Below are 26,974 nucleotides of genomic sequence, written 5' to 3'. Positions count from 1 at the left end.
GTCTTGGGCTACAAGATGATATGGCTGCTGGCACTAAGGTATTATGTTTTATTCTTAAATAACAGAAATTATTCTTCATTTACATAGTATTAACTTTGCATGGCGTAAACTATAATTAGGCATGATTTTACACGTGCTCAGACACCAGTGCACATGCCAGAAGTACTACCATAGCATCAACATACTGTTTTGTCAAAAGGGAGTCTTGGTTATACTAATAGTAATTAATGTGCCAAAAAGCATGCTTACTACACTATTATTGAAGGTCTAAAAAGCAAGGTTGGCACAACTTCCTTGTCCTGAATGCTAATTGGTTTACTCAGAGTAGCTTTCATAATTAGATAAATTCAGGGCTGTCACAATATCACCACATGATCATTGTGGACAAAATCATTCACAATAATATTATTTTCACAATATATTTTCAAAAATAAAAATCAATACAATTTATCTTTTGTTTGTTTATTTCGTGTTTTCACTTTTTGGGCATGAATTAAAACATCATGTTAGCGCCATATCAATAATCATGGTTATTAATATAATGATCAAACCCTTAGATAAATCAGATTAAGGTTCAGGATACAGGTGTTTTGTCATCCAATTAGCCACTTGTGAATATTATACTGCATGTTTTTGTTCTTTGACTTTTCTCATAGTCTCCACCCTCTTGCTCTTTTTACTGTGGGCAAATTTGCAGAGAACAAAAACAGCAAGAGTTTCATCTGAGTGGTGGGGATAGTCCCACAAAAGCTTGTTTCTTATGAATGTCCCATGAACGTGTGATGTCTGCCACACGTGCTGTTTAATCTTGACTTCTGGGCTGACCAATGATGATCAACCCGCAATTTTAGAAATGAGACTGCATTGCAGTGGTCATACTAGAGATATCACAGTTGTGTGCAGTATGATGATAATCTGGCTTTGACTGCTTTTTTACCATGGGAGAATGATAGCTGAGCACAGTTTGAATCGGATGTTTGTGTAGCGGTAATGGCTGGGAATGTGGTTTAACTTGTGACCCAGTTTTTTGCGCTGCATGAGTGGAGGGCTTTTTTTCATGAGTAATATTTAGATTAATTTACTATAGTTCTTATACAAACATACATACATATCTTTACATAATATAGTGATAGAAGTAGAAGTCAATGCATTTTTAACAAAACAATCTGGAATTTGCAAAAACAGTGATCTGCACAATTCTTTTTGTCATTTTCAGAATTAGTTTTAACCTACTTGGCTCAATACTCTAAAAATGTGGGAGTGTTTTATTTCATGGCTCTGTCAAATATTGACAATCCCAACCACTGGATTAAACTAAACAAGAATGTTCTAGGTTCACTAGGTAACCTCTCAGGTTATTATATCTAACTTAAGTGTGGCTTAAGAGTAAGCTGCAAGTAAGAAGGCCACTTTATACTTTATGTGCTTTACATGTACATATCTTACATACGACTTTTAAAAAGTTTTGTTTTCTACTGTATATATATATACTCTATGTATAGTTTTCTAAATAGTTACGTGGTTAAATGTGTTGAACTGGAACTGACAGTTATAAACTTGCCGGTGTTTTTAATCTATTATAAACATTTATTTGAAACTTCATACACACAAGAATCTATGAGAAAACCTTTTGTAGTCCCTTTGCTCCATATGAAAACACACATATAAACTACCGGTGACACGTTTAGAACACTTGTTTCCTTCATGTCTTTTTTACCTTTTAGAAAAATTGTAAGTTCATCAAAACCGTGGAATAACACAAAGGGATTTATATGATATACAAAAATCGAAACAAAAAGTAAACTTGTTACATTTTGGCATCTTCAGTGTAGTTATTTTTGCCTAGAATTTGCAGATTTTTTTTCTCGTCACAGAATCAAGCAGCAGTTACAGAGATGCATTTTATACTAAATTAAAGGAGTTCCCTCTATTCTGAGCTTTTATTGGCTGCTCTTTCTTCATTATTCAGTCAGTCATTATTTAAAAGAATTATTAAAGAAAATGTTAGTTTTGTAATGACAAAAACATTTGTGTTAACAAAATTTTATTTTTGTCCATGAAACTAGTTTTAGACATTTTACACCTTCAGAACAAACGCTTTTAAAACATTTCAGTCAAGCGTTTTAAGACGTTCAACCTGTAAGAATATGAAATCACGTTCTAACAAATGTCACTTAAAAACTTGGGTCAAACTCTGAATTATAAGGTTCTATCCACATTCTGAAAAGTTTTGAGATACTGCGCTGAAAAAGGTTTTTGCATTCCATTTGACTCTAGATAAAACCTTTTGTTTTCTAAAAAGTCCCCAAATGTACACAATGTTAAGAAAAAACATCACATAATGTAAATAAGTTATGTGTGAATATGTTAATAACTAAATTTTGTTGTTGGTTTATCTAGCTTGTAAATTCATTATTGTAACAAGTATTGTACACAGTATTGTAACAAGAAAATAAAGTTCTAGAAGATATGTTGTAAAGGAAACAAAACGCAATATCATCACAAAATGATTAGGAACTATATACACATGCATTGCTGGAAAACAAATACAAATCAAAGCACACATTACTGATCTAATTCAAATTAAATACAAACATTTACACAATAATAAACCTGCTCATAATCGAAGCCTTTAAAGTTAATACTGTAGCAGCCGGTCGTAATCCTGGTCCCCGTGACCCCCCGCTCTACATATTTTGTATGTTTTTCTTATTCTGAGGTTTGTTCAATACAACCAAGTGCCCTGTGAAGTGAACGTCACTGAATATTCTGCCACGATTCCACTTCGTAAGGCGCATAAGCCTATTTAAGATTCAAAGGGCATCGAAGTCAACAATACCATGTCAATCGAAGCACAGTTCTTCATGGAGCACTCTTCTAATTAGCCAGTTATAAGAATCAGGTATGTTAAACAAGAGAAAGATGCAAAATATGCAGAGCGGGGACTCGCGTGGACCAGGGTTAAGAACTGCTGCATTAAAGGAATGGGGCACATCAGCCACATAATTTTTCTGATGGTTCCTTGTCCATATTTCCAACCACAATTAATTCCCTCCATTCACACTGCTGTGGACTTGTCATCCACGCTGGTCGTCTGTGAATAAAAAGATCCTGTGGCCTGTGTAAGATAACTCTTCATGAACTGTAATCTGCTGAAGGGGGTTTTATTCAGGAGTCGGAAAAGGTGCCTCCTAAATTTCTCCCCTGCAAACACGTAGATAATGGGATTTAAGCAGCTGTGCGAGTAAGACACAGCTTCTGTGATCTGGAGACTTAAAGTGATTGTCTTGCTGCTTTCACAGGTTATGTTTATGAGTTTGTTCAGTTCTAAAGCTTTCACAAATGCTGCAACATTATATGGAGTCCAGCAGCAGAAGAAGACCACCATAACTATTATGACAAGCCGCATGGCCTGTTTTCTGGAAGAGCGAGCTCTCAGGAGTCTGTTTAGTATCATTGAGTAACAAAATCCAATGACAACAAGTGGAATTAATAATCCCAGAACATTCATTTTAATTATACCAACAGTCTTAGTATGACGGTGAGACTCTCCATCACTCACTGGATATGATTGACAGAGGGTTTGATTTTTGTATTTACTGGTATTAAGGTAGATCAGCTCAGGAAGTGAAGCTGCAATCGCAATGACCCAAATGACCGCACTGGCTAAGATCCCATATGTCCTTGTTCTGACTCTCAAAGAGAACACAGCATGAACAACAGCTAAATATCGATCGATGCCCATCAGTACAATGAAAAATATCCCACTGTAGAATCCAATGTGGTAGACGCTTAACACCAGGGTGCACATGGGACCTCCAAAGATCCACTGATCTCTGGCATAGTGTGCCAAGAAAGGGAGAGAGGAGACCAGCAGCAGGTCAGCTAAAGCCAGGTTCAGAAGACAGATGTCAGTCATGCTTCTCAGCTTCACACTCATCATGATCACCCAGACCACCAGTAAGTTACCCAGCATGCCCAGAACAAAGAACATGGAGTATAACACAGGTAGGATGAGAGTGGATGCATGATGTCCAAATTCGCAGGGAGAAAACTCAGATGGATCAAGATTTCCATAGTAGTAGTCGTCATAGCTGTAGAGTGGCGAGGTGTTTTTGTCATTACTATTCGAAGTTAAGCAGAAAAATATATAATTTAAAGAAAAAATAAAGCAAAGCTACATGGTCAATAGTGACTTATAAACATGGCTGTCATTGCTGTTTTATTAATTTAATGATAAGAACAAGTAATGGCCTCACCTGGTAAATGTTTGATTATACACCTGTGGGGTACTGAAGCCTGTCCAAGAAGACTGTGCAGTGATCCTTTTTATAACAAAGAGACAAGAAAACAAATTACTCTGTGCAAATGTGCCTGAAATTAAATTAGAAAAGCCTTGCACTTGCACCATTTCTGTAGACATGTACTGTATGTTGCTGTAAATGCTGTTCATATTTGTATTTCTCATTTTTCATCGAATGGCATCTCTGGCCATACTCTTTCATGGATTACATCATAGCTTACTAATAGACAAATTTCATTTCGTCAATTTCTCCTGCTCAAAGTGTACCTCAGGGTTCCGTACTTGGTCCATTACTATTCACTATGTATATGCTACCTCTCGGTCAAACTGATAGCCGCCATGGTCTTAACAACCACTGCAGTTTATGACCTTCCATTTATCTGCGTCCTCTGCGTCTTATTGTTCAGCAAATGCCTGTATTACTGATATCAAAATCGGGTAACACAATTATTTTCTAGAATGTAACATTGATCAAACTGAGGTATTTGGCCCAGAATTCCTTTGAAATAAGTCTGATCTAAGCTTTTTCCCTTTCATACGTACATTTTAGTCTTATGTACTCTCCATTCCCAAGGCCGCAATTTCTCTTAAGCACACACTGTCATGATTCTGCCGCATCATGTCATGTTTCTCTTGGTTTAGTGGCAGGATCATGACAACCACGTATACAGTTTTCTGTATATGTTGTATTTCTGTATCAGGCCGTTGTTTCTCTGCAAGTATGGAAAATGTCTGTCATCACAGTTTCTCGGTGCATGTGCATTTTCGGCCAAAGCTCTGTATGATTTTGCAAAAAGTAAACATTTATACTAAATTTTCCCAAACCAGTCAGATTTAACTGACAGCAACTGATGAATCTGATTTCGTATTGTGTTTCAGATTTGTCTACAATGTTCTGCTGTTCGCTTGTTGCAATAAGGTATGAGAAGCGTGGTCTTACCCCAGCTCTGAAACTGTAGAATTCATTTTCAGAAGAATCAGAGGAATTGTAACTGTGTGGTATGAAAACAGACAGAGTTTATAATAATGCAGTAGCTACCATAAGTAAAATATTTGAATAATAAAAGGGAAAACGGGCAAATTCCATAACATTTATCTAATAATTCTACCTTCTAATAATAATAGATAATTTTCTTGTCAAATTATATAAAAAATACAATAATGAACTGTATTTGTAACAACAGCTGGTGTGTGATCTGTGCAATCTTTTTACATTGTTTAACCCAACATAGAAAACAAACACATACATGTCTAACTGCTTGCATTACTCTTTAAAAACATATACAGTACGAATATGTAAAAAACGAATGTCTTAAATCTTTTGAATATGTTTTATGACACAGATGATCTCACATACCTCACAACACTACAACTGTCTACTGGTTTTACAAACCACCTGTGACATTGAGGACTATCTGGTGAACGTTACCTACAGATGTTTTACCAACTTCACAACGAAAATGTGACCGTGTGATGTTTTCAACAAAAGTGTGAAACCATACTATCCAAAAGACACCTCAGGTTTCTATGAACATGCAAAATGGACTTTAACTCCAAAACATTTATTGCAAAAGATGAACACATTTGCACGTCTGTGCATATTATTCAAACTATAACATGAATAATGTACAAGTAAAGAATACTCACACAAAGGTGATCAATTTGGGAATTGCCCTATGATCCTCCAAGACAAGAAGAACAAATGAGATTGCATGATATGAGATCGGTTGAGATAAATTTGATCTATTATAGATTCTCTTTTTTTTTGTTGGGCATTGGTTTGTGACACTTCCTCTGGTTAAATTGGGGTAGGGGCTTTGCAAAGTGCATTACTAGTTTCAGAACTATTGCATGTAGTCGATAGCAATGACATGATTGGTTCCCACCATGTTTGTAGCAAAATGTAGAGGAAATTACCTTAGTACACACATGCTGTAGACAAAACGTGAAAACAAACACTAATGGTAAATCGTACTGCAATGTAAATATAGTCATATATAGTTTTTTAATGATTGCACAGACATTCCTTTCTTTAGTAAACCATTGAAAAAACACCTGCAGCTTTAGAGGAACAGCTGAGCAAAATGTTACGTTGTGGTTTACACAAAACACACACCTAACCACTTAAGTGCACAAGTGACTTCTTAAAAGGACGGACATACAGTCTTACAGATTTTGTTGTGCTCTTAAAGGGTTTGTCATATCATTTAACATGATAGATAAACATGACACATGACACAAACTTACATGGAACACATTTCAATAAAACAATGTTGAGGATTTTACTTTGTTCTTAGGTGCTTCATGCTAGCCTCTCATTTGCAGTTATTAGGAGGCAAAATGCCCACTTGTCAGTCATGAAGTTTGCAAAGAGTACTGTATAATAATATATATCTTAAGAAGTTGCGGCCTCAATGTCAAAAATAAAAATATAACACTAAAGTCTTTATGGTAATTTGGGAGTAGATAAGGATCGCTCCTGCGATGTAAGCCAATGGCATGTTTAATTTTTAAAGTCTGCTACTTCGGTCAAATTCCTGGGTTATTTTGAATGTCAGAGGTAGCATTCAGTTGTCAGGTATTATTTTATTGACTGATATGAACTCTGATCTTGACTCATTTTTATACAGAAATTGTATTTAAAAAATGCCATTTAGGATAAAACATTGTTTGGAATATTGAGAATATATTTTGATCCTCACAGAATGTCATCCTGACCGTACTGTACATCTGCATAGATAAAATCGGTTGTTGCTCATAATGGGGAAGTGGTTGTGTGTGTGATCACAAAGGTCCACAGAAAACAAAATAATCAGTGATTCATGCGTCTCACATTCAGGTTGAATCAGAAACCTGATTAAACCATATCGATATTTTGCATTTAAACTTTTTACTGTGCATACTTTAAGCATACAGTCATGTCAGCAATCTTAATGTAGTGTGATAGCTGTAAGCACACAGGAAATCCGTCTCTCTGCAGAACATTTCACTTCAGTTGTTCAGAAACCTGTGGCTTTCGGCTGTATTTTTGAAAATAAATTCAAAGGTTAAGGTGAAGTTACTTTGCAGTTCTGCACATCAGACACATTTTTCTACAAACACTTTTACAGAGCAGTTTAACAGAGCAGAATTTCAAACAAGAATTAAATCAACAATTGATAGATCAAAACAATTGAATCATGTGCTGCACAGAAAGATTAAGTGAACCAGAAAGGTGTCTTATATGGCCTTTAAGGCTTATTTTGCTGATGCTCTTTTGTAAATCACGCAAATATGCTGCAGGCTTTCTGAGGTCAACATCAAGTCAAAACTGGTTATTTTTAATTAAATATTTTTACTTTTAAATGTTTTAATCATGTGCCTTCATAACCTAATCATGATCAAAATATGTAAATGTTATTGTGTTCTGTGGTATGGTTCTTCTCTGATGATGTCAGTTTGATGGTTTGGTAATCATCCAGTAGAGTTGACATTATAAAAGTGCATGAGGATGATACACTACAATAACAAGTGAACAACTATGTACACACATCGCTACCTGTTCACTCTGAGGGTCATATTGAATAACAACAGTATTTTGGGCATTATGTTTAAAGAACAGGAAGTTGACTGTATTCACCACATGCTGTGATCAGAGGTTATCTATATTTTAAATTGCTTACTGTGGCACTGTGTACTGCATTTCTTTAGCACCTACTGTAGCTACAGCGCATAGATACATTTGAAGCATTGTCATGTTTACATATATTTACCTTTATTTATTGGTAACCATACCACTTACGGTAGATTTTAAAAGAGACATCCGAGGTTTGGAAGGGCAATGCCGATACTATATGAGGGCTTTTGGCCTTTGTATATTGACAATGCCATCCTGGTTAAATCTTCCTTATCTACATAAACTTCTTATATTTATAATTAGTATGAATCTTGCTCTTGTAGATGAATTATCTTCCATGTTTTGTTGTGAATGTCGTAGCAGGCCTTTGCTGGCACCCCTCTCTTGGAATAATCTCCCAAAAACACTACATCTCGTTGTTATCATGGGTTTGAAACATTGCTTAAAACGTTTGTAACAGAAGATCGTATCAGTATTTTTGCACAACATACTTGCCAAGTATGCGCCAGAGCAAATGGAGTAATCCAAAGACTTTTAGTAATCCAGCAGGTAAGAGTGGCACAGGAGAAACAGGGGCGCATGAGAAACAGGGCGCAGGAGAAACATGGGCACAGGAGAAACAGGGCGCATGAGAAACATGGGCACAGGAGAAACAGGGCGCATGAGAAACATGGGCACAGGAGAAACAGGGCGCAGGAGAAACAGGGCGCAGGAGAAACAGGGCGCAGGAGAAACAGGGGCGCATGAGAAACAGGGTCGCAGGAGAAACATGGTGCAGGAGAAACAGGGTGCAGGGGAAACAGGGGCGCATGAGAAACAGGGTGCAGGAGAAATAGGGCGCAGGAGAAACAGGGCGCATGAGAAACATGGGCACAGGAGAAACAGGGCGCAGGAGAAACAGGGCGCATGAGAAACATGGGCACAGGAGAAACAGGGGTGCATGAGAAACAGGGCGCAGTAGAAACAGGGCGCATGAGAAACATGGGCACAGGAGAAACAGGGGTGCATGAGAAACAGGGGGAGGGAGAAACAGGGGGCAGGAGAAACAGGGGCGCATGAGAAACAGGGTCGCAGGAGAAACAGGGTGCAGGAGAAACAGGGTGCAGGAGAAACAGGGGCGCATGAGAAACAGGGTGCAGGAGAAACAGGGCGCAGGAGAAACAGGGCGCATGAGAAACATGGGCACAGGAGAAACAGGGCGCAGGAGAAACAGGGCGCATGAGCAACATGGGCACAGGAGAAACAGGGGTGCATGAGAAACAGGGCGCAGGAGAAACAGGGCGCATGAGAAACATGGGCACAGGAGAAACAGGGCGCATGAGAAACATGGGCACAGGAGAAACAGGGGTGCATGAGAAACAGGGCGCAGGAGAAACAGGGCGCATGAGAAACATGGGCACAGGAGAAACAGGGGTGCATGAGAAACAGGGGGAGGGAGAAACAGGGCGCAGGAGAAACAGGGCGCATGAGAAACAGGGCGCAGGAGAAACAGGGCGCACGAGAAACATGGGCACAGGAGAAACAGGGGTGCATGAGAAACAGGGGGAGGGAGAAACAGGGGCGCAGGAGAAACAAGGGCGCAGGAAAAACAGGGTAGCAGGAGAAACAGGGCGCACGAGAAACATGGGCACAGGAGAAACAGGGGTGCATGAGAAACAGGGGGAGAGAGAAACAGGGGCGCAGGAGAAACAAGGGCGCAGGAGAAACAGGATCGCAGGAGAAACAAGATCGCAGGAGAAACAGGGTAGCAGGAGAAACAGGGTAGCAGGAGAAACAGGGCGCAGGAGAAACAGGGCGCAGGAGAAACAGGGCGCAGGAGAAACAGGGCGCAGGAGAAACAGGGGCGCAGGAGAAACAGGGCGCAGGAGAAACAGGGGCGCAGGAGAAACAGGATCGCAGGAGAAACAAGATCGCAGGAGAAACAGGATCGCAGGAGAAACAGGATCGCAGGAGAAACAGGATCGCAGGAGAAACAGGATCGCAGGAGAAACAGGGCGCAGGAGAAACAGGGCGCAGGAGAAACAGGGCGCAGGAGAAACAGGGGCGCAGGAGAAACAGGGCGCAGGAGAAACAGGGCGCAGGAGAAACAGGGCGCAGGAGAAACAGGGCGCAGGAGAAACAGGGCGCAGGAGAAACAGGGCGCAGGAGAAACAGGGCGCAGGAGAAACAGGGGCGCAGGAGAAACAGGATCGCAGGAGAAACAAGATCGCAGGAGAAACAGGATCGCAGGAGAAACAGGATCGCAGGAGAAACAGGATCGCAGAAGAAACAGGATCGCAGGAGAAACAGGGCGCAGGAGAAACAGGGCGCAGGAGAAACAGGGGCGCATGAGAAGCACATCACTTCACTTTTTCTGTGTCTATCCTTGTACTACTTGTACCGTATTTTCCTTGTCATCGGATGCATTAAACTGTTCCATATGTCATATGGAGTTCTCTTGTGGTAAAAACATAAACATTTGAAACACACGTTTGTGAATGATTTGTTTATTAATATATTGTTTGAAATGAGCAACTTAAAGATAAAATGTGATGCAGATATACTGGATATAACACAGAAATACAGCAGTATATTAATAACAATTTCAATTCTTGATTTCAACATTCAACATTCAGACTTCATCTTTATGCCATTAAAATTTTCACATTCTTTTATTATTTGTTTTGCCTTTGATGCGTATGGTTTAGGAAGTCCTGTGGTTATTGACAGTGACGTACAGAGCATGTGCTAAATCCTTTTGCATGGTATGTGGTAAGAGCTCACAGGAGAAGATTTGGTTTGGATATACTATATACATTTGCAAATGTGTTTATTTTAAATAGACTGAAATACGATTGAAGTCATTTAATGCATAAGGTCATTTTACAGCCACTGGAAAATAGTTTGAATGTTAGACACTATTTATTCACAAGCGCACTGAAACCTTTTTTTCCTCACCAGCTGGAATCTTTATATACCTGTAGCTGAATTTTTAGGGTTCGAGCGCGAAGCGCTAGAAACCTATTGTATTTGTAGGATTTATTCTTATTATTATTATTCTTCCCTAAAACTGATCGTCCAGCCCAAACCGTAAGGCTGACAAGGCTGAGACTCGGTCAGATGGTAGTAGTCTTGCTCGCTACTCAGATACACGGAGCCAGCTATGTCGGACCACAGGGGAGCTACAGCGATGAAAATCGTGTTTTCGCTCGTTACTCCTAAACGGTTTGATATAAATCACTTGGATGTGCGACATAATAATCATTGCCTCACAACTTAAAAAACATATATCTCCGATTTCATTTCCGGTATGCAAATCTTTTCGCTAATTTGCATTTTATGCAAAAATAAAAAATTTAACTAGTCCCTGGATTTTTGCCCAATCGGAACCAAACCAACGCTGAGGAATTCTGTGGAGTGTGAATGTAATTAATTATCAAATAAAAGTTTAAATTTCGATCCGTGGGGGCGCCAAAACGTCTGAACCGGAAGGAGCTAATTTTACTAAAATGGTTATAACTCATGAACCGTTTGAGCTATCTTCACGGGGCTTGGACCATATGTTTATACTCTCAGTCCGAGGTCACAGTATAAAAAAGTCGGCGTTTAGCCTCTAGGTGGCGCTATAATATACATTTTCTCGAAAAGGGCAATAACTACCCAACAGTTTGCCCGATCGACTAATTTCTTGGTATGATGTGTCTTTGTGTCATGTACCATGATTATAGAAAAGGACATTGGCGTATCTAAAAAAACATGGCCGCCATCGGCCAATGAAGTTTGAGCACTCCTTAGACCGACTTAACGGAGGCCGATCGAAACGACACTCGCTGGGCTTGTTCGACTCATTCGGCCACTGGGGGCGAAATAACATTTTTGGAGTGCATAAACAATTGTATATCACGTGACATTTGACATATACTCAAACTATTTACATTATTTGATAGGTCTCCTCATTCTGAACAACTTTGTCTCTGGAACCGCTTCTGAGTTATCGTTGATGATGTCTAAAACCTACTTTTGCAAACTCGTCCTAGGTTTTTCGATTAATCGTAACCAAACCAATTCAGATGTCTTCTGTGGAGTGTGAATGTCAATAATTATTGAAAGAAAGTTGAAATTTCCTTTCAAGGTCGCTTAGGGGCACCAAAATAAAAAAATGGGCGGGGCCTATTACATTTAAATGGCCATAACTCAATAACTATATGAGATCTCATCATGGGGCTTGACACATATGTGAAGACCATCACTCCGAGGTCACATACTTAAGGCCGCAGCGTTTGGACACTAGGTGGCGCTATAACAGTAAAAATGGCTAAATTGACGTGTTTTTGGTTGCAAAAACAATTGTGTATCACGTGACATTTGACATATACTCAAACTATTTACATCATATGATAGCTCTCCTCATTCTGAACAACTTTGCCTCTGGAACCACTTCAACAAACGGTTCGTGAGTTATCGCTGATGATGTCAAAAACCTACTTTCGCGAACTAGTCCTTGCTTTTTCGACCGATCGGAACCAAACTAATGCAGACGACTTCTGTGGAGTGTGAATGTAAATAACTATCGAAAAAAAGTTGAAATTTCCTTTCAAGGTCGATAAGGGACGCACGACAAAAGTTCTAAATATGCGGAGCCTTTTACATTAAAATTGCCATAACTCAAGAACTAACTCCGAGGTCACCTACTAAAGGCAGCGCCTTTTGGCCGCTAGTTCTCTTCATTCTGAACAATCTTGACGCTTTAGACTGCTCGAACCCGGGAATCGCTGCTTGCCACTATATTTTTTTTATTGAGGTAGTACATCTATATGATGTTGTGTTGTCAAAAAAACTTGCATTAATATATATATATTGCGTAGCTACAAATGCCGAGACGTGCAAAACAAAACTACACTAGCAAAACTAATAAAGCAAATACCTGTATAAGCAGTTTCAAAAACGTTTCTCTCATTTAAGAAAAAAATCGTAAGGGAGTGGGTGGTAAAAAAAGAAAAGACGTGTGTTCTTTACAAAGCCGTGTTGGAGGTGTCATTTTCTGAAACTTTTGAGTGAATCGACGTTGTCTGGTAGACCTTCAAACACACGATATATTTAGAAAACATGCTTGTTAGGCTTTTGCGAAACTTTTCTCCAACAAAAGCATAAATAACTGGATTGACGCAGCAGTGTGTCAGTGCGATTGTCTCTGTCAAGTCCATGGCCATGTTAATATGACGAGAAGCCTCGCAGCTACTGAGGATATCAAACTGCTGCAAGGTCTTTAAAAACACAATCACATTGTAGGGCACCCAGAAGACCACAAACACTGCAACAATGGCGAGTATGAGTTTTATGGCTCGATCCTTTTTTGAGTTTTTTGTCTTTTGCACCACCATCAGCACTCTAATGTAACAAAATGCAATGATGGGCAAAGAGATGAAAAGTGCCACAGTGTTTTCGCTAAAGTTGCGAAAAAGCTTCCACTTATGTGCCGAGCCCAAAGGATAGTGTCCCTGGCATCTGGTGAGGTTCCCCTCGGTCACCATTGCTGCAAAGATGACCTCCGGGAGTGCGGCACATATCGCAACCACCCATATAGCCAGACTAACCACAACTCCGTAGCGCAGCATCTTGGCTCCCAGCACTGCCACGGCGTGTACTATAACCAGATAGCGATCCACGCTCAACAGGGTCACAAAAAGGATCCCGCTGTAAAATCCCACCTGATAAATGCCTGTCATAGCCTTACACATGGCATTGGCTGTGATGTAACCACCTTGAACATAAAGAGCCCAGAAGGGCAGCGACAGGACCATCAGCAGGTCTGACAGAGCCAGATTCAGCAAGCATACGTTTGTCATAGTTTTCAAATGCATGACTTTCAGGAGAACCCATAAGATGAGGATGTTCCCAACAAGGCCGAGTGCAAAGACCACGCTGAAAATGGTAGACTTGACATGTGAATTCAGGGTTAAATCTCCAGTAATGCACGGCTCTTGGGGTGGGTAGTTGTAGTAGTTAAAAGTCGTTTCCGTTCTGTAATATAAAGTATATTTAATTCAGTGAAGTACTTATTTGCAAGGATGCAAGTTTAAGCAAAGAACATTTATTTTCTTACATATTAAAAGTTAATATATTCAATCATTCCATATACATCATAGAAAATATATATAAAATACTGGGTTCCGATATATGGAAATATATATATATTAATACGTATATTTTCCAGTATATAAGAGTTTTTTAAAGAGCGCACTTATTTGTATGTATCATGCAGTGATTTTTGACAATGTTTTTTTGGAACCAACAAGGGAAACTACAGAAGTGTTTTGGGTGTTGGGGCTGGTTATGATGCACTCATAATTGTGTTTGAATCATAGATACATCACTTCATATAGAGAATCAAAGGACATTTTCTGTCTTAATGTAGTGTGTTCACTTCAAAAAAAGTTTTGTGTTAAAGGGACAGTTCACCAGTTCTGAAGATTCTGTCATTCTTTGCTCACCTTCAAGTTGTTCCAAACCTGTACGACTTTCTTCTGTATAACACAAAAGAAGATGTTTTAAAGAATGTTGGTAACTGAAAGACGTAGGTACCAATTGACTTGCATTGGTTTTGTGTTCGTACAATAGAAGTAATTGGGTAATGCTGTTGTTGGGTTTACCAACATTCTTCAAAACATCTTCTTTGTTCATACAGGTTTGCAAACACAAGAGGGTGAGTTAATGATAGAATTTTCATTTTTTTAAGTGTCCTTTTATACAAATGTGTATTTTGTCTAGCCGTGGTGCTGTATGTTTGTTTCAAACATCTCAACCACATTCAATAACATCTGTAAATATTCTGCAAGTTTTCTCAATCAGGTTCTGTCCTGATAAATGTAAAACATTTTCTGTAATAGCTATTTCGCAATAAAAAGCGAACACAAACCGCACTGGCACGTTCAACCAAAGGTCAACTATGTAATGAAAGTAAATATATTGTTTTCAGTTTTTTGAAAATTGTCCATTCAATTCTGAACTATTTCAGTGCAATGTGGTAAGGATGTATGATGGGATGGTTTAACAAATTATGTAGTATATAACGCCATGTAACAATTATACATCCAATAAATATGATCTCATAATAAATGTATAACTGAAAAGCACTGTTATTATAAATGCAAAATTTGATTGTGAACATGATTTGAAAGTGGCACGATAAGTAAACCTCACAGCTAGCACATGCCGACCACAGCGTTTTCAAATTATATATATACAAACAGAAGGAGGTCGCATAACATTGATAAACCACAGGCCTCTGAAACATCCCACCACAATCCCACTTCTGACAACATTTTAACCGGTCCTAAAAGAAATGTACAATACCTCCCTCAGGTTCATTATTTAAATTGCTTGTATATAAAAACATTTTGTGGTTTCATGGCTGTTCTCTGTCCAATATATCAAAATGTGTCACGTTTTAAGGATCCAAATACAACCTGAAAAAAATCTGCATTTCAGTCAATTCAAAATCCAGTAATTCTAAATTCTGTTTACCTTTCTGTGTGCCCTTCATCCATGATGAATGATTGTTGTGAGATGTTGGGAGGACAAACTCACTAACTTGTTGTTGTCGAGACTTGGTTCATATGGTCATGAAAGAGTACATCTACATGTACTAGTACATTTCACCTTCTTTCTGTACATTTGCCTTCAGCAAATTTCCTGTAAAATGAAGCACGCGCATGTGTGAGTGTTTGTGTGTGTGCTTTTGTGCATTAGTGTATCTTGCAAGGGAAGGTTAGGTGTGAACACACTTCCTGTTACTGTTCTGATGTTAGCAGGTCTGGAGGCAATGACAAAAATTCCCTTGGACTTGATAAAACAATAAGTCTGAGTCAACTTATGCTGAACCAGCTACTGAATGAACCCTAATATCTTCCCCCACCCACAGTGAGTCTAGTGTCGTCAATAAGCGAGGATGTATTGTACCACACAAATGAGCGATATATCTGCCATGAGATGAATGATATTCAGTGCTCTTTTCACCTTTAACAGTGAGTCGGTTTTCTGGAATTAGAATTGTACACACAAAGTGTAAAATTAGTCAATTATGAGTAAATTCAGTTTTTTTACAAGAATTACGATCGTTGCCCTACGCTTCTTATCCTGTACAAACTGCTCTTCGTAGGTTTCAAGGCCCGAAACCCAAACTGTAGGAGTATTTTTTTAAGTTATCAGTGTTGTGGTTGAAAGATGGGTGCTGTCTGGGATTTGTTATCCGTTATGTTCCTCTGAGGGGTCGTAGTTATTATTTATGGAAAGATCTTATAATTCTTTAATCTGAACAGTAAATGATCACATGAAATTATTCATCGATATTCCTGAGATGACCATTTGCCCTTTTATTATGTCACAACCCAAACCTCCCCACCCTCATTTTAACGTACACTAATTTCCAGAATTGTGACTTGTGTGCTTATACTATAAAAGATTTTATGTGTCTTTATTATGTTATACAGAGAGGTAACAGGAAAGTGTTACATGGAGATATTAAGTGAACGGGATTAAAGGACTCTCCGAGATGGGATTCGATCTCAGGTTGCCACAAGCACACAGGTTCTATACGTAGGCACATTATCGGCTATCGGCTTCGACATGAGTTCTTGAAGTGTTGTGTACTTGTATCATGTTTGGTCAGAGCAGTCTTGGTTTTTGCTCATGGCGTCATGATCTACACTCGTGGTCTCTTGTACTATGTGTTTGAAGGCATGTGGTCTTGGTTTGGTTGATGTGTGCCATGTGCTTTCATGTCTCATTTCTTGAACCCGCCACCTTGTTTCCTCATATAATTATATGGTTAATAAGTCATTTACATTACATTTACATTTACATTTAGTCATTTAGCAGACGCTTTTATCCAAAGGGACTTACAAAGAGTTCAGGGAGCAATAAGCGATATGTCATACAAAGAGCAATAGTACAATAGGTGCTAATACAAAGTTACTAGTTTCAACAAAAGCCAGACCTCTACCTGTTTTTTTCATTTGTCTGTCAATTATTCGCCGAAGAGGCGTATTTTAAATTAGTTTTTTGAAGGACATAAGAGATGTGGTGGACCGGACTACATTGGGATGAATGTTCCACAAGGAAGGAGTTGTGAAGGAGTATGAGCGGGAAAGGGATTCAGTGCCCTTATGAGAAGGAATTACAAGGCGCCGCTCGTTTGCTGAACGCAGGGCTCTTGATGGGGTGTAGGAGTGTAGTAGGGTGTGAAAGTATGCCGGCGCAGATCCAGTGATAGTATCCTGAATGCAAACATCAGTGACTTGAACCGGTACCCAGTGGAGAGAGATGAAAAGGGGTGTAACATGAGCCATTTTGGGCTGTTGGAAGATGAGGCTGTGACGGGACGCATAGCTACTGTCACGGCAGCGATGCGCTACCTATTCCAGTTCAAAAAGACTGAGTGCAAATGTTGCTGGTATTTGTTTGTCTAGCGTGTCAATGTGTTCTCCTATTCCTCATATTGTTTTAAATAAGCGGTTAACCTAGTCTTTTATCAAAACTCCACAGTAATCCCGTAGCTTTCGTGTGCACACTTAAACATCAAATACTACGGTGATTTATATGCTATAGCTACTATTATCAATACATATCTAGCTGTTTAAAACCATGTAATTTACTTCACAAACATAACCAGTTACAATAACCACGCAACACATGTCTTCGTTAATTATGTATCTTTTTATTTAGTTTAAAATTAACATAGCTTTGACATACCATCTTTGTGTCTTACTGGTGTCTCCTGTTTGTTTGTGTAAAGGACTTTTTTGCCGCAATTGTGGGGATTATATGACGCTATGACTTCCGGGTCAATAGGAAGTGTTTCGGAGATTGAGTTAATAATTTTCGGCTGTTAATATAACTATATATAATTTGACAAAGTAAGCTAAAACCATAGAAATAATATATTGTAATTTTCTAGTTTTATAGAGGTAACATTTTGGCTGTTTTTAAGCATTTATGGCATATTCACCTGAGCCACCCCTGTATGGTGGTATTATGTTGGTATGTGCCAATTCCAGGGGCGCCTTCATGCCCATAAAGACCAATGGCTACAGTCTCAGAAGGAGGGGCGAGTAGAGAAGACATAAGTCTGTCAATGCTCTTTGTATAGTGGCTTGTGTAAAGGTCATTTTCTAAGCAGCTGCAAAATTTTGATTGTTTATTTGACTCAAGCCAATTATAATTCCCCCCCCAAACAGTATGGTTTTTTTCTCTCTTGTTAAATTTATATTACCTTTCTTTGGCCTTACTTAGGATAAATAAAAAGATCCCATCTGTTGAAACTCAGCCAACTTCTCCTGTGTGCTTGCATCTGCTCACGACGTCTCCGTCACATCTACCTCAACAGAGGAATGCTGCTGTGTTTTGAACCAGCTGAAGTGGTTTGATAGGAAGGAACACCTGCAAGGAGAGCATTGCAGTAGTCCAACCTTGAGATTACCAGGGCCTGGACAAGGAGTTGTGCCGCATGCTCAGTGAGGCAGGGTGTAACCTTGCAAATGTTAAATAAGGCATATCGGCATGATCGCGTTGTCTTTGCAATGTGATCAGTAGTTCTATCTTGGCAGGGTTCAGCTGCAGGTGATGCTCTTTCATCTAAGCTGAGATGTCATCTAGGCAGGCTGTTATGCAAGCTACTACAGTGGTATCGTCTGGGTGAAACGAGATGTAGATCTGGGTGTCATCAGCATAACAGTGATACGAGAAGCCGTGTGCCTGTATGATGGGTCCTAAGGATGTCATGTAGTTGGAAAAACACAGCGGTCCAAGCATCGATCCCTGAGGGACCACAGTGATCATGTGGTGAGCCACGACACCTTGAATAATCTGCCGGAGAGGGGATTGGAACCAGCGGAGAGGGGAGCCTGAGATTCCTAAGGATGACAGGGTTGCTTGCAGTATCTGGTGATTGACCGTGTGAAGCGCTTCAGATAGGACTAGCAGAATCAGGACTGATGATTTGGATTCCGCCTTGGCTAGCCGCAGTGCTTCTGTGACCAATAGCAGTACAGTCCCAGTGGAGTGGTTTGTTTTGAAGCCAGACTGCTTGTCATCCAGTAGATTGTTCTGGGATAGGTATGAGGAAACTTGTTTGAATACTGCCCTTTCAAGAGTTTTCGCAATAAAAGGGAGGAGAGAGAAAGGTCTATAACTGTCGGTAATAGTAGGGTCCAATGTGGGTTTCTTGAGTAGGGGCATGACCTGGGCCCGTTTGAATGTGGATGGAAAAGTGCCGGTGAGCAGGGAGGTGTTGATGATGTGTGTGAGTGCAGGTGTGAGTGTGGTGGATGTGGCCTGAAGGAGATGGGAGGGGATTGGGTCAAGCGGACAGGTGGTGGGGTGGTGAGAGAGAAGTCGGGTGACTTCAGGGTCAGACATTGGGGCGAAAGAGGAGAGTTCGATGTTAGAAGTGAGGGTAGTGTTTACCGAGGTCTGCAGTGCTGAGAATTGTTTGCTGATGTCTGATGTTTTCTCAGTGAAAAATAAGAGAGTTAAAGGTCTTAAAAAGCTGCTTAGTGTTAGGTGCATTGCTCACCTTGGTGGTATAAAAAGATATTTTCGCCATGGTAACACTAGCAGAGAAAGAGGAGAGTAGTGATTGGTAGTGCCCTAGATCAGCAAGACTGTTGGTCTTGTGCCATTTCCTTTCAGCAGCCCTGAGTGTACTCCGTGGTTCACAGAGGATGTCAGACAGCCAAGGGCATGAGGGTTGGCACAAGCTGGTCTGGAGGACAGAGATTATCTAGATAGGATGCCACACACCTCTTGACCTTGTTATCTCTCTTCAGTTTCTCTACTATTCAATGCCCTTGTCTTGGTTTGTTGTTTGCACTTTCTACTCTTGTTTAAGGTTTGAATCTGAGGTCAAACTCTGGTTAATGTATCCTGTTCCTGCTGTGTAATATTTTTTTTCTTTCATTGTATTTTGTTTTGCTTCAGATTTTGATTTGACATTAATAAATACAAAAAGTATTGATTTAAAGACTATAGCATTTCGTGTGACGTTTTGAGCACACAGGTAGCGTTGCACGCCAAGCTAAAGACTTTTAATCAATAATTTTTTTATTTTTTGGAGCTTTGATGTGCCTGTCCAGTGAACCAGCTGAGAACCGGTCAAAACCGACTCAAAGAAAGATTTGCTCAAGAATGTAACGTTTTCAACCCAGTATTGGGTCAAAAAGATACAAACCCAGCCGCTGAGTTAATTTAACCTAGAAAATTGTTTAAATTTTAGGGTTAAAACAACCCAATGTTAATTAACAAGTCAACGGTTGAGTTTGTGCCTTTTTGACCTTACTGAGGGGTTAATAGGTAGTGGCTGGGGTGGCCCACACGCGCAGACAGTGAGCATGTGAATCTGTCAAAACAGTCCCCACGTGCTCTGGGCATTCACACACAGCAAAACATAGACAAAACCGATAGGTGCTAGCCCCAGGATCCGAATTAGAGGGGATACAAACCATAAGCCACACAAACATAAATTAAAATGAAAGTGTGCAGAACAGAAACTGGTGCATGCTTTTTTATTGCGCTATATACTGCAGATAGGCTGCTTACTGATGATTCTGGCGTATCTGTCAAATACATTTATTTTTTAAGTGAACAAATAAGGTATAAATGCACACAAAACTGAACTAGAACCAATTAGATTTGAGAGATACGTTTCATGTGAAGTTTAAGCTTACAAGCGGGTTAGATGCTTCTGTACCAGGGCTCTTCAAATCTGGTCCACTGCGTTGCAGAGTTTAGCTCAAACCCTATTCAAACTAACCTACCTGTGGTTTTCTAGGCGTTTTCTGAAATATCCCCATTTACTCTAAAATAGTGAACTATTTACAGCGACTTCCATTTAGTGGGACTTCATAGGGGACATTATTAAGTGCAACAATTTAATCCCATGATGCATTGCAATAACAAGTGTACAACTTGTACGACTACCAACGAATTTCCCCATCTCAGCAGAAGATGGTGCCCACAGCTCTTTCCAAATTCACTAACTAGTTTCATTCGCTGCTTCGAGTGGACTATATTATTGAACTTATGTAAATAATAGTGAATGAGCGTATGGGGGCCATATTCAGACACAGCCCTATGGTGTGTGTCAGTCATCTCCCTTGTTCAGTAGTCAGGGCACTTATCAGAGATCCGGTCATTTTATTTTACGGCACAAGGGTTGTCTCATTAAAAAAATCCTTCTAGTGTAGTGAAACGTTTGTTAACTAAAATGTCCCACAATCCACTGCAAAACCAGAGAGTTCCCTCACCGGAAACCACGTGACAAGCCAACTCAATAAACTTGAAAAAAAACAGACGTTTATTTTATTTTGTATATAAACACACATTGCTAGACAGACAGGAAACACAATGTACCTAAGAGTTTACTTTAATAATCGATTAAATTTGTGCACTTTAATATGTAATTAAAGTGTTTCTTTACCAAGTCTTCAGGATTACTGGAAACCTGAAAGTTGTGTCCCAAATGACATTCTATACTGTATACACTATGCACTTAAACAATGCTCTATGCACACAACCATCTAGTGTATGGATTTAAGAAGAGTAGTATCATCCCAAATGGAATACTTAACGGCTATACATGAACTGATATATGATGTAGGTGTCTGAAGTTTCACAGACAAGGGCAAATGAAGCCTCACGCACAACACAACGTGTGTTAATAAAATTAAGTCGTTTATCGTACATTTAATGTAATTTCTGTCTGTTTTGTCCAGCATCTCATGTTAATCTTCAGTACTTACAGAATAGTATCGTACCCTTTAAATATATGTCTTTAGTTTGATAACATTTATAAAAGACAAAGAAGCGTGTGGGGGGAATGGGGGATGAACTATATTATATCCAACGTTTACATAACTTTTATCACCCAAATGCAGTGAACAAACAAACAAACAGCTGAACTTCGAAATGCAGTGCTCTCTCTCTCTCCTGCACTCAAATGAAAGTGAAGTGTGCGCATGCACTTTCTCCCGCTCTGGTTGACACGTGGGCATGTTCTTTCACCTCTCCGGCCAGTTGATGCATGGGCGTGCTCTTTCATCTCGCGTGCTCTTCCTGGGAGAATTGTCCAATAAGGGACTAAGAAAAGTTCTTTGCAAAACTTTCCGAAAACTATACGAATACTCGGGGAGCGTATCGAGCAAAGAAATACTACATCTTAAATACAACTCGTTTCTTGACAAGTTGACTATGTCAAGCATGAGAAGACGTTTAACATTTTTAAAAGAAGTCAGAATGCATGAAACACCGTTGCAGCACCCCTTTAATCGTTTGCTGTGCTATCGAGCATTACAGTATTTAACTGGCATACATGTACTGTGTCATTGCTGAGACTGGTTTCACGTGTTAACAGTAGAGAAAGACTTACGCACAGCTGCACCTAATGTGGTTAACTGCTACGCTTCAGATTGTTTCCTCTCTGTAAGAGGAAATACACCCCCCCCCCACACACACACAAACAAATACACTAACCACATGAGGCCACACAGACACAGGCTGCTACATTAGACTTCCTTTAAAATTTCCAGGAATACGACATTTACATATTCCAGGAATAATACATTTACATATTCCATTGAAATATTCTACGTGCATATATTTCAGACATTTATTGAATACAGGAATGTGAACATGACATTTTGCATGCATTTAACAAGTGACTTACAGTGCATTCGAAGTAAACGAAGATGCTATATTATGATACTATATAATATAATATAATAACCTTTCATTTTAACAAGCCATCCCACACAAAAAAGCTACAAAACAAAACTTGAAACGGCTTATTGAAAAAAATTATATTTAAAATCCCCTTACGAAGTTACATTCAGTAGATAACATACAGTTGTACATTCATCTCAGAAGCTGTCATCTGCATTTCTAGATATCAAATGTGAGAATTACTCAAGAAAAAGCGTTCTGAGCAAAAAACTATTTGCACATATTTTAGCCTTCACATCCATAATGCTAACAAAACATTAAAAAACAAACCAAAATCCTTCAAATCCTATTCGTAGATAAACTAACAGCACGATACATTTCGTAAAAAAGAAGAACTCAGGGTTCGAAGGAACAGGACTTTCTCAAAATGAAAATAACCTTTTGAATTTACACAGGAGGAATGAAGTGTACAATTTCGTAATGCATCAGAAGTGCACTACATGAGATGTGTGCTGGAATATTCAGTAGATCTTGAGAAGACTGAGCCTCTGCGTTCAGAAAACTGTTGCGAGATAGCTGCGCATTTTCTGAAGCAGATGGGAAACTGCTCTTTCGCCACATTTATGACCGTTCTTCGGAACTTCTCTCCAACAAAGCCGTAGATGATGGGATTGAGGCAACAGTGGCTGAAGGCAATAGTCTCCACCCATTGCATGGCCAGGCTTAAGCCAGTTTTCCAATCACAAGACTGCAGGTAGCCGTTCTGGTGAAGGAACTGAAGGAATATAGTAACGTTGTAGGGTGTCCAGAAAAGGAAATACACAGCCACCACAGCCAGAATGAGTCGAATGATTTTGTGTCGCTTTTGTGATTTGATGCTTATCAGAGTGGGGATGACACGCGCGTAACAATAGCCCATAATAATCAGAGGGAGAACCAGGCTTAGCAAGTTTAGTTCAAGGTAAGCGAATGACTCCCAGCCTTCTGAAAAGTGTGAACTGCAAACTGCCGATTGATTTGTCTCGTTCAGCACATGGGCAAATATAATATTAGGGAGAGCTGCGAACAGGCTGAGCGTCCACACGCACGAGGCCAAAACCACACCCATTTTGGCAGACCGGTTTCTGGAGAAGATGCTGAGGGGGTGTACGATCATGACATATCGATCCAACGTCATAAGGACCATGAAGAAGATACCGCCGTGAAGACCCAGCATGTAAAGTCCCGTCAAGGTATGACACGCAAATTTACCAAAGATCCACTCGGCTATGGCAGCATGGGCCCAAAAGGGCAGGGACACAAGAAAGAGCAGGTCAGACACGGCAAGGTTAAAAAGGCACACGTCTGTCATGTTGGATTTGCGACGGCATCTAAAAAGCACCCACACTACCAGACCGTTCCCGATGAAGCCAATGAGGAAGACGATGCTGTACAGGGTCGGAATAAAAACTTTACTGAAGGGCTTTGTGTGGCCATTGTTGCATGGTTTTCCGCTATCAACATCAATGTAGTAATCACTGTATGGATCTGTAAAGGAACACAGTTACAGTAGAACATTATACAGCTGTTTGCAAGGCTTTCAGAAATCGGCAAGCCACACCACAAAAAGGACTTGAAAGGGAATCAAAATGTTAGTCTGTGTTTTCATGACATCTAGTGGTCATGACTGACATGACATGCCTGACTGTGTGTTTTAAAGTTAACATTTGTTTGTCTGTTCAATGTATGAATCTTTAAAGCTAATTTGAATGGTAAAATTTCTCTCTTAATATTTAAGTTTTGTTTATTATTTTGTATCTTTATAACAAATTATTAGTTTGAAACATTATGAATTTGACAAAAATACACTTTCTGCTCATTTAAAAGATATATACATTGAATGATCTGAATCGGGAAGACTTTTACAAGCAATCTAATGCCATTAAACCAAAATGAATCAAACTGTCACTTACCGGGTGTAGATGTATTCTCTGTCATGTCTCTTGGTAATGACTGCTGAATCTGTGAAATTTGTGTGAGCTTCACTGTGAAAAAGCTGCAGAACACAGGAGGTGCTATTTCCTGAACCTCCCAGAGGCGGGACTTAACTTAATGAAAAGAACATTATGAAGTGCCACTAATAATTGTTAAATATCGCAAATATACTGACAAATAGACAATTCGTGGGTTGTGTTTTGAATAAGCAAGAGCGTACATGAATATGCAAGAGACATCTATTTACTTGTATTGTAAATAATTGTGGTTTTCTGACCAACAAACAATCACCTAAATAAAACAGATATAAACCTAAAAAAACACAGTGGAATGTAGCTCACTGTGAGATAGACTTGAAAATGGTTCACACAGCTGATTTACCACATCATATAAATTCCAGTCTTATGGAATGTGCTTCTGGTATCTACACAGGACACACATTGAAAAAAAGAAATTGAAAGCAGAAGTATTTCAGAATCAATGACAAACCATTCAGTACATACGATTTTGCGATGGCAATATGAATTCATTAAACATTCACTTTTGGTGAACATTATTTTTACACTAACGCATGGCCTTTTAAATCGGTTTATAAATATGACCACATTTTTTGCTCATTTTCAACGTTTCATTATCGATCTTTACTGTGAATTGCACGACTCTGAGCAGGTGCAGTCAAAGTAAAAATAACCAGTCAAAGAGCGCCCCCTCAGGGTTATAATAGCAGTGCAGAGGAATCGTTCTATAAATAGCCTACTATGTTCCTCTAGCTTTCGTTAATTCTTGAAAAGTGTCAAGAAAAAAGAGAAGAGAAATCGTTATCATATGCCAATTTTTTTCATCAGACAAGGTTTGCTGCTATTAGTTTTGGTAGCCTGTAGCTTTGATTTACTAACGTTGTCCATGTCTAATAAGTAAATTTACATGAAAACGGTAGTCTTGCAAATGCGTTTTACTTTTAAAATCAAAATATAAACCAAAAATTAACAGTTTTACAAGGGGTGGTTTTGAAGTCCCATAGGGCACATAGAGGACCAGCCGATCAAAATAAAAATACAGATTTAAAACGCTACGGATGCTGGGTTGAATATGGGTTGAAAACAGTTGAATATAAGGAAATGCATTTTATTTGCAAGCTTAAGTCGCTTTTGATAAACGCGTATGCTAAATGACTAAATGTAAATGTTACTGATAACATGTTAAAACAGCATCTTATCAAAGCGATTTTATACGAATCGTATAAGTAAAATGAACGTGCTTTTAAAGAAATGTTGATATTAGGAACGTCCTTGATTGACAGTATTGCTGTTTGCTTTAACGGGCGCGTGCTTCCCGCTGCCAGTCCTTTCAGGCCAGGCGCGCTCTCGCGCACAGAATTCCCGGCTCTTTAAGCGCGGGCTCGAGAAGAAAGTGCTCGACGGGATTAGCACAGAATTCACACTCAAAACACCGTCAGCGTGTAAACCGACGGACACGCGCAGCTGAATCGGTAAGAGTTTCTTTATTTCATAATATGACAATGTTACGACGGTAATATTCCTTTACTAGGACGTGGCAACTTTTTATTAGTAACGTAACAGTTGCGTTTCTATGTTCGTTTCAGTGGCCTTTGCTTTGACCAGTTTAGGTGTTAGTCTCTGAGGTGAATCCTGAGGTAACGTTAATTCTCTCTGCATACATGACCGTGCTGCTGGTTGACTTTGTTTGACATTGAAGAATAATAAAAGGTTGTTTGCTCATTTCTTTTTTTTGTATTGTATTTAAAAGGTGACATACATGTTAATGAATGGTCTTTGAGTTTATATCTCAATGTCCCCGGCCGGACGGACGAATGCAGTACTGTTGAAGTAAAGCGGCTTGCTGACATGAGTTTGGGAGACGCTTCAGTCAGAACTGGAGGGTGAGTCTGCACACATCTATTGAACTCTCTGCGTGCATGTGAATAACGTGATATTACACGTACACACACGTGGACACTGATGGTTGGTGCGTCAACTTGTTACATACGGCTATTTTAGATCGGCGTTTTGACGTGGTAATGGTCTTTCTGTGTCGAGGCTTTTTTTCGGCCACGCACGTTATTTCACTACTGCAAGATCAAGAAGTTAAACTGAGTGGAAATGAGTGGCGCAATATTCAGGTGAGTTTTTGCACGAATTGGCTGTAAACCTGCAGCCTAGATTCAGATTTGCCTACATTTCAGTATTATGGCTGTTCTAGCAAATGCCATTTCAGGTCAACGAAACATCTAAACAAAAGATGGGCCGGTTGGGAGAGAAGCTTTATTCCAGCAGCCGAGTGTGAGAGGAGAGTAACCAGGAAATAAAAAACAAACAACAGCTCGTTCATTGACCAGTGATGCTTTTATGTTGTACCTCTCACACCTT

The 26,974-nt window shown here is 39.5% G+C and overlaps 3 protein-coding genes across 16 annotated transcripts in view; 1 reads left to right on the top strand and 2 right to left on the bottom strand.

Annotated features, from left to right (window-relative positions):
• Positions 1-1,554: 1,554 nt before the first annotated feature.
• On the bottom strand, positions 1,555-6,099 carry LOC306902227 (C-C chemokine receptor type 5-like). Of its 5 annotated transcripts, XM_079470622.1 has the most exons (5): positions 5,951-6,059; positions 5,244-5,295; positions 4,847-5,016; positions 4,260-4,325; positions 2,036-4,124 (listed from the first exon to the last, which is right to left on the bottom strand). In XM_079470622.1, coding segments are annotated over exons 3-5 (1,134 nt in total). In that variant the 5' UTR covers positions 4,849-5,016; positions 5,244-5,295; positions 5,951-6,059; the 3' UTR covers positions 2,036-3,058. The 5 variants fall into 5 exon arrangements, with proteins under 5 accessions (XP_079326747.1, XP_079326748.1, XP_079326749.1 ...); XM_079470621.1 differs by lacking the exon at positions 4,847-5,016 and having other exon boundaries at positions 1,555-4,124; positions 5,951-6,099; XM_079470623.1 differs by lacking the exon at positions 4,847-5,016 and having other exon boundaries at positions 2,036-4,094; positions 5,951-6,053.
• Positions 6,100-10,398: 4,299 nt separating this feature from the next.
• On the bottom strand, positions 10,399-24,607 carry LOC306901347 (uncharacterized protein). Its single transcript, XM_079469028.1, has 3 exons — positions 24,566-24,607; positions 23,114-24,140; positions 10,399-13,919 (listed from the first exon to the last, which is right to left on the bottom strand). Exons 1-3 carry the CDS (start codon positions 24,588-24,590, stop codon positions 12,911-12,913), a joined length of 2,061 nt encoding a protein of 686 aa, XP_079325154.1. The 5' UTR covers positions 24,591-24,607; the 3' UTR covers positions 10,399-12,910.
• A 1,361-nt stretch (positions 24,608-25,968) lies between these two features.
• The window catches only part of cobl (cordon-bleu WH2 repeat protein), a 68,926-nt gene continuing 67,920 nt past the window's right edge, over positions 25,969-26,974 (top strand). For all 10 annotated transcript variants that reach the window (XM_079470507.1, XM_079470514.1, XM_079470513.1 and 7 more), the window contains exons 1-3: positions 25,969-26,076; positions 26,191-26,241; positions 26,355-26,487. In XM_079470507.1, the coding sequence (XP_079326633.1) occupies positions 26,453-26,487 (35 nt within the window). In that variant the 5' untranslated portion in view covers positions 25,969-26,076; positions 26,191-26,241; positions 26,355-26,452. The remainder of the gene's footprint in view (positions 26,077-26,190; positions 26,242-26,354; positions 26,488-26,974) is intronic.

The sequence above is a fragment of the Barbatula barbatula genome (genome assembly GCF_947034865.1).
Source record: "Barbatula barbatula genome assembly, chromosome: 12".
NCBI lineage: Eukaryota > Metazoa > Chordata > Actinopteri > Cypriniformes > Nemacheilidae > Barbatula > Barbatula barbatula.
Note: the sequence above shows the minus strand (reverse complement) of the source record. Positions and strands in the feature narration are given on the sequence as shown.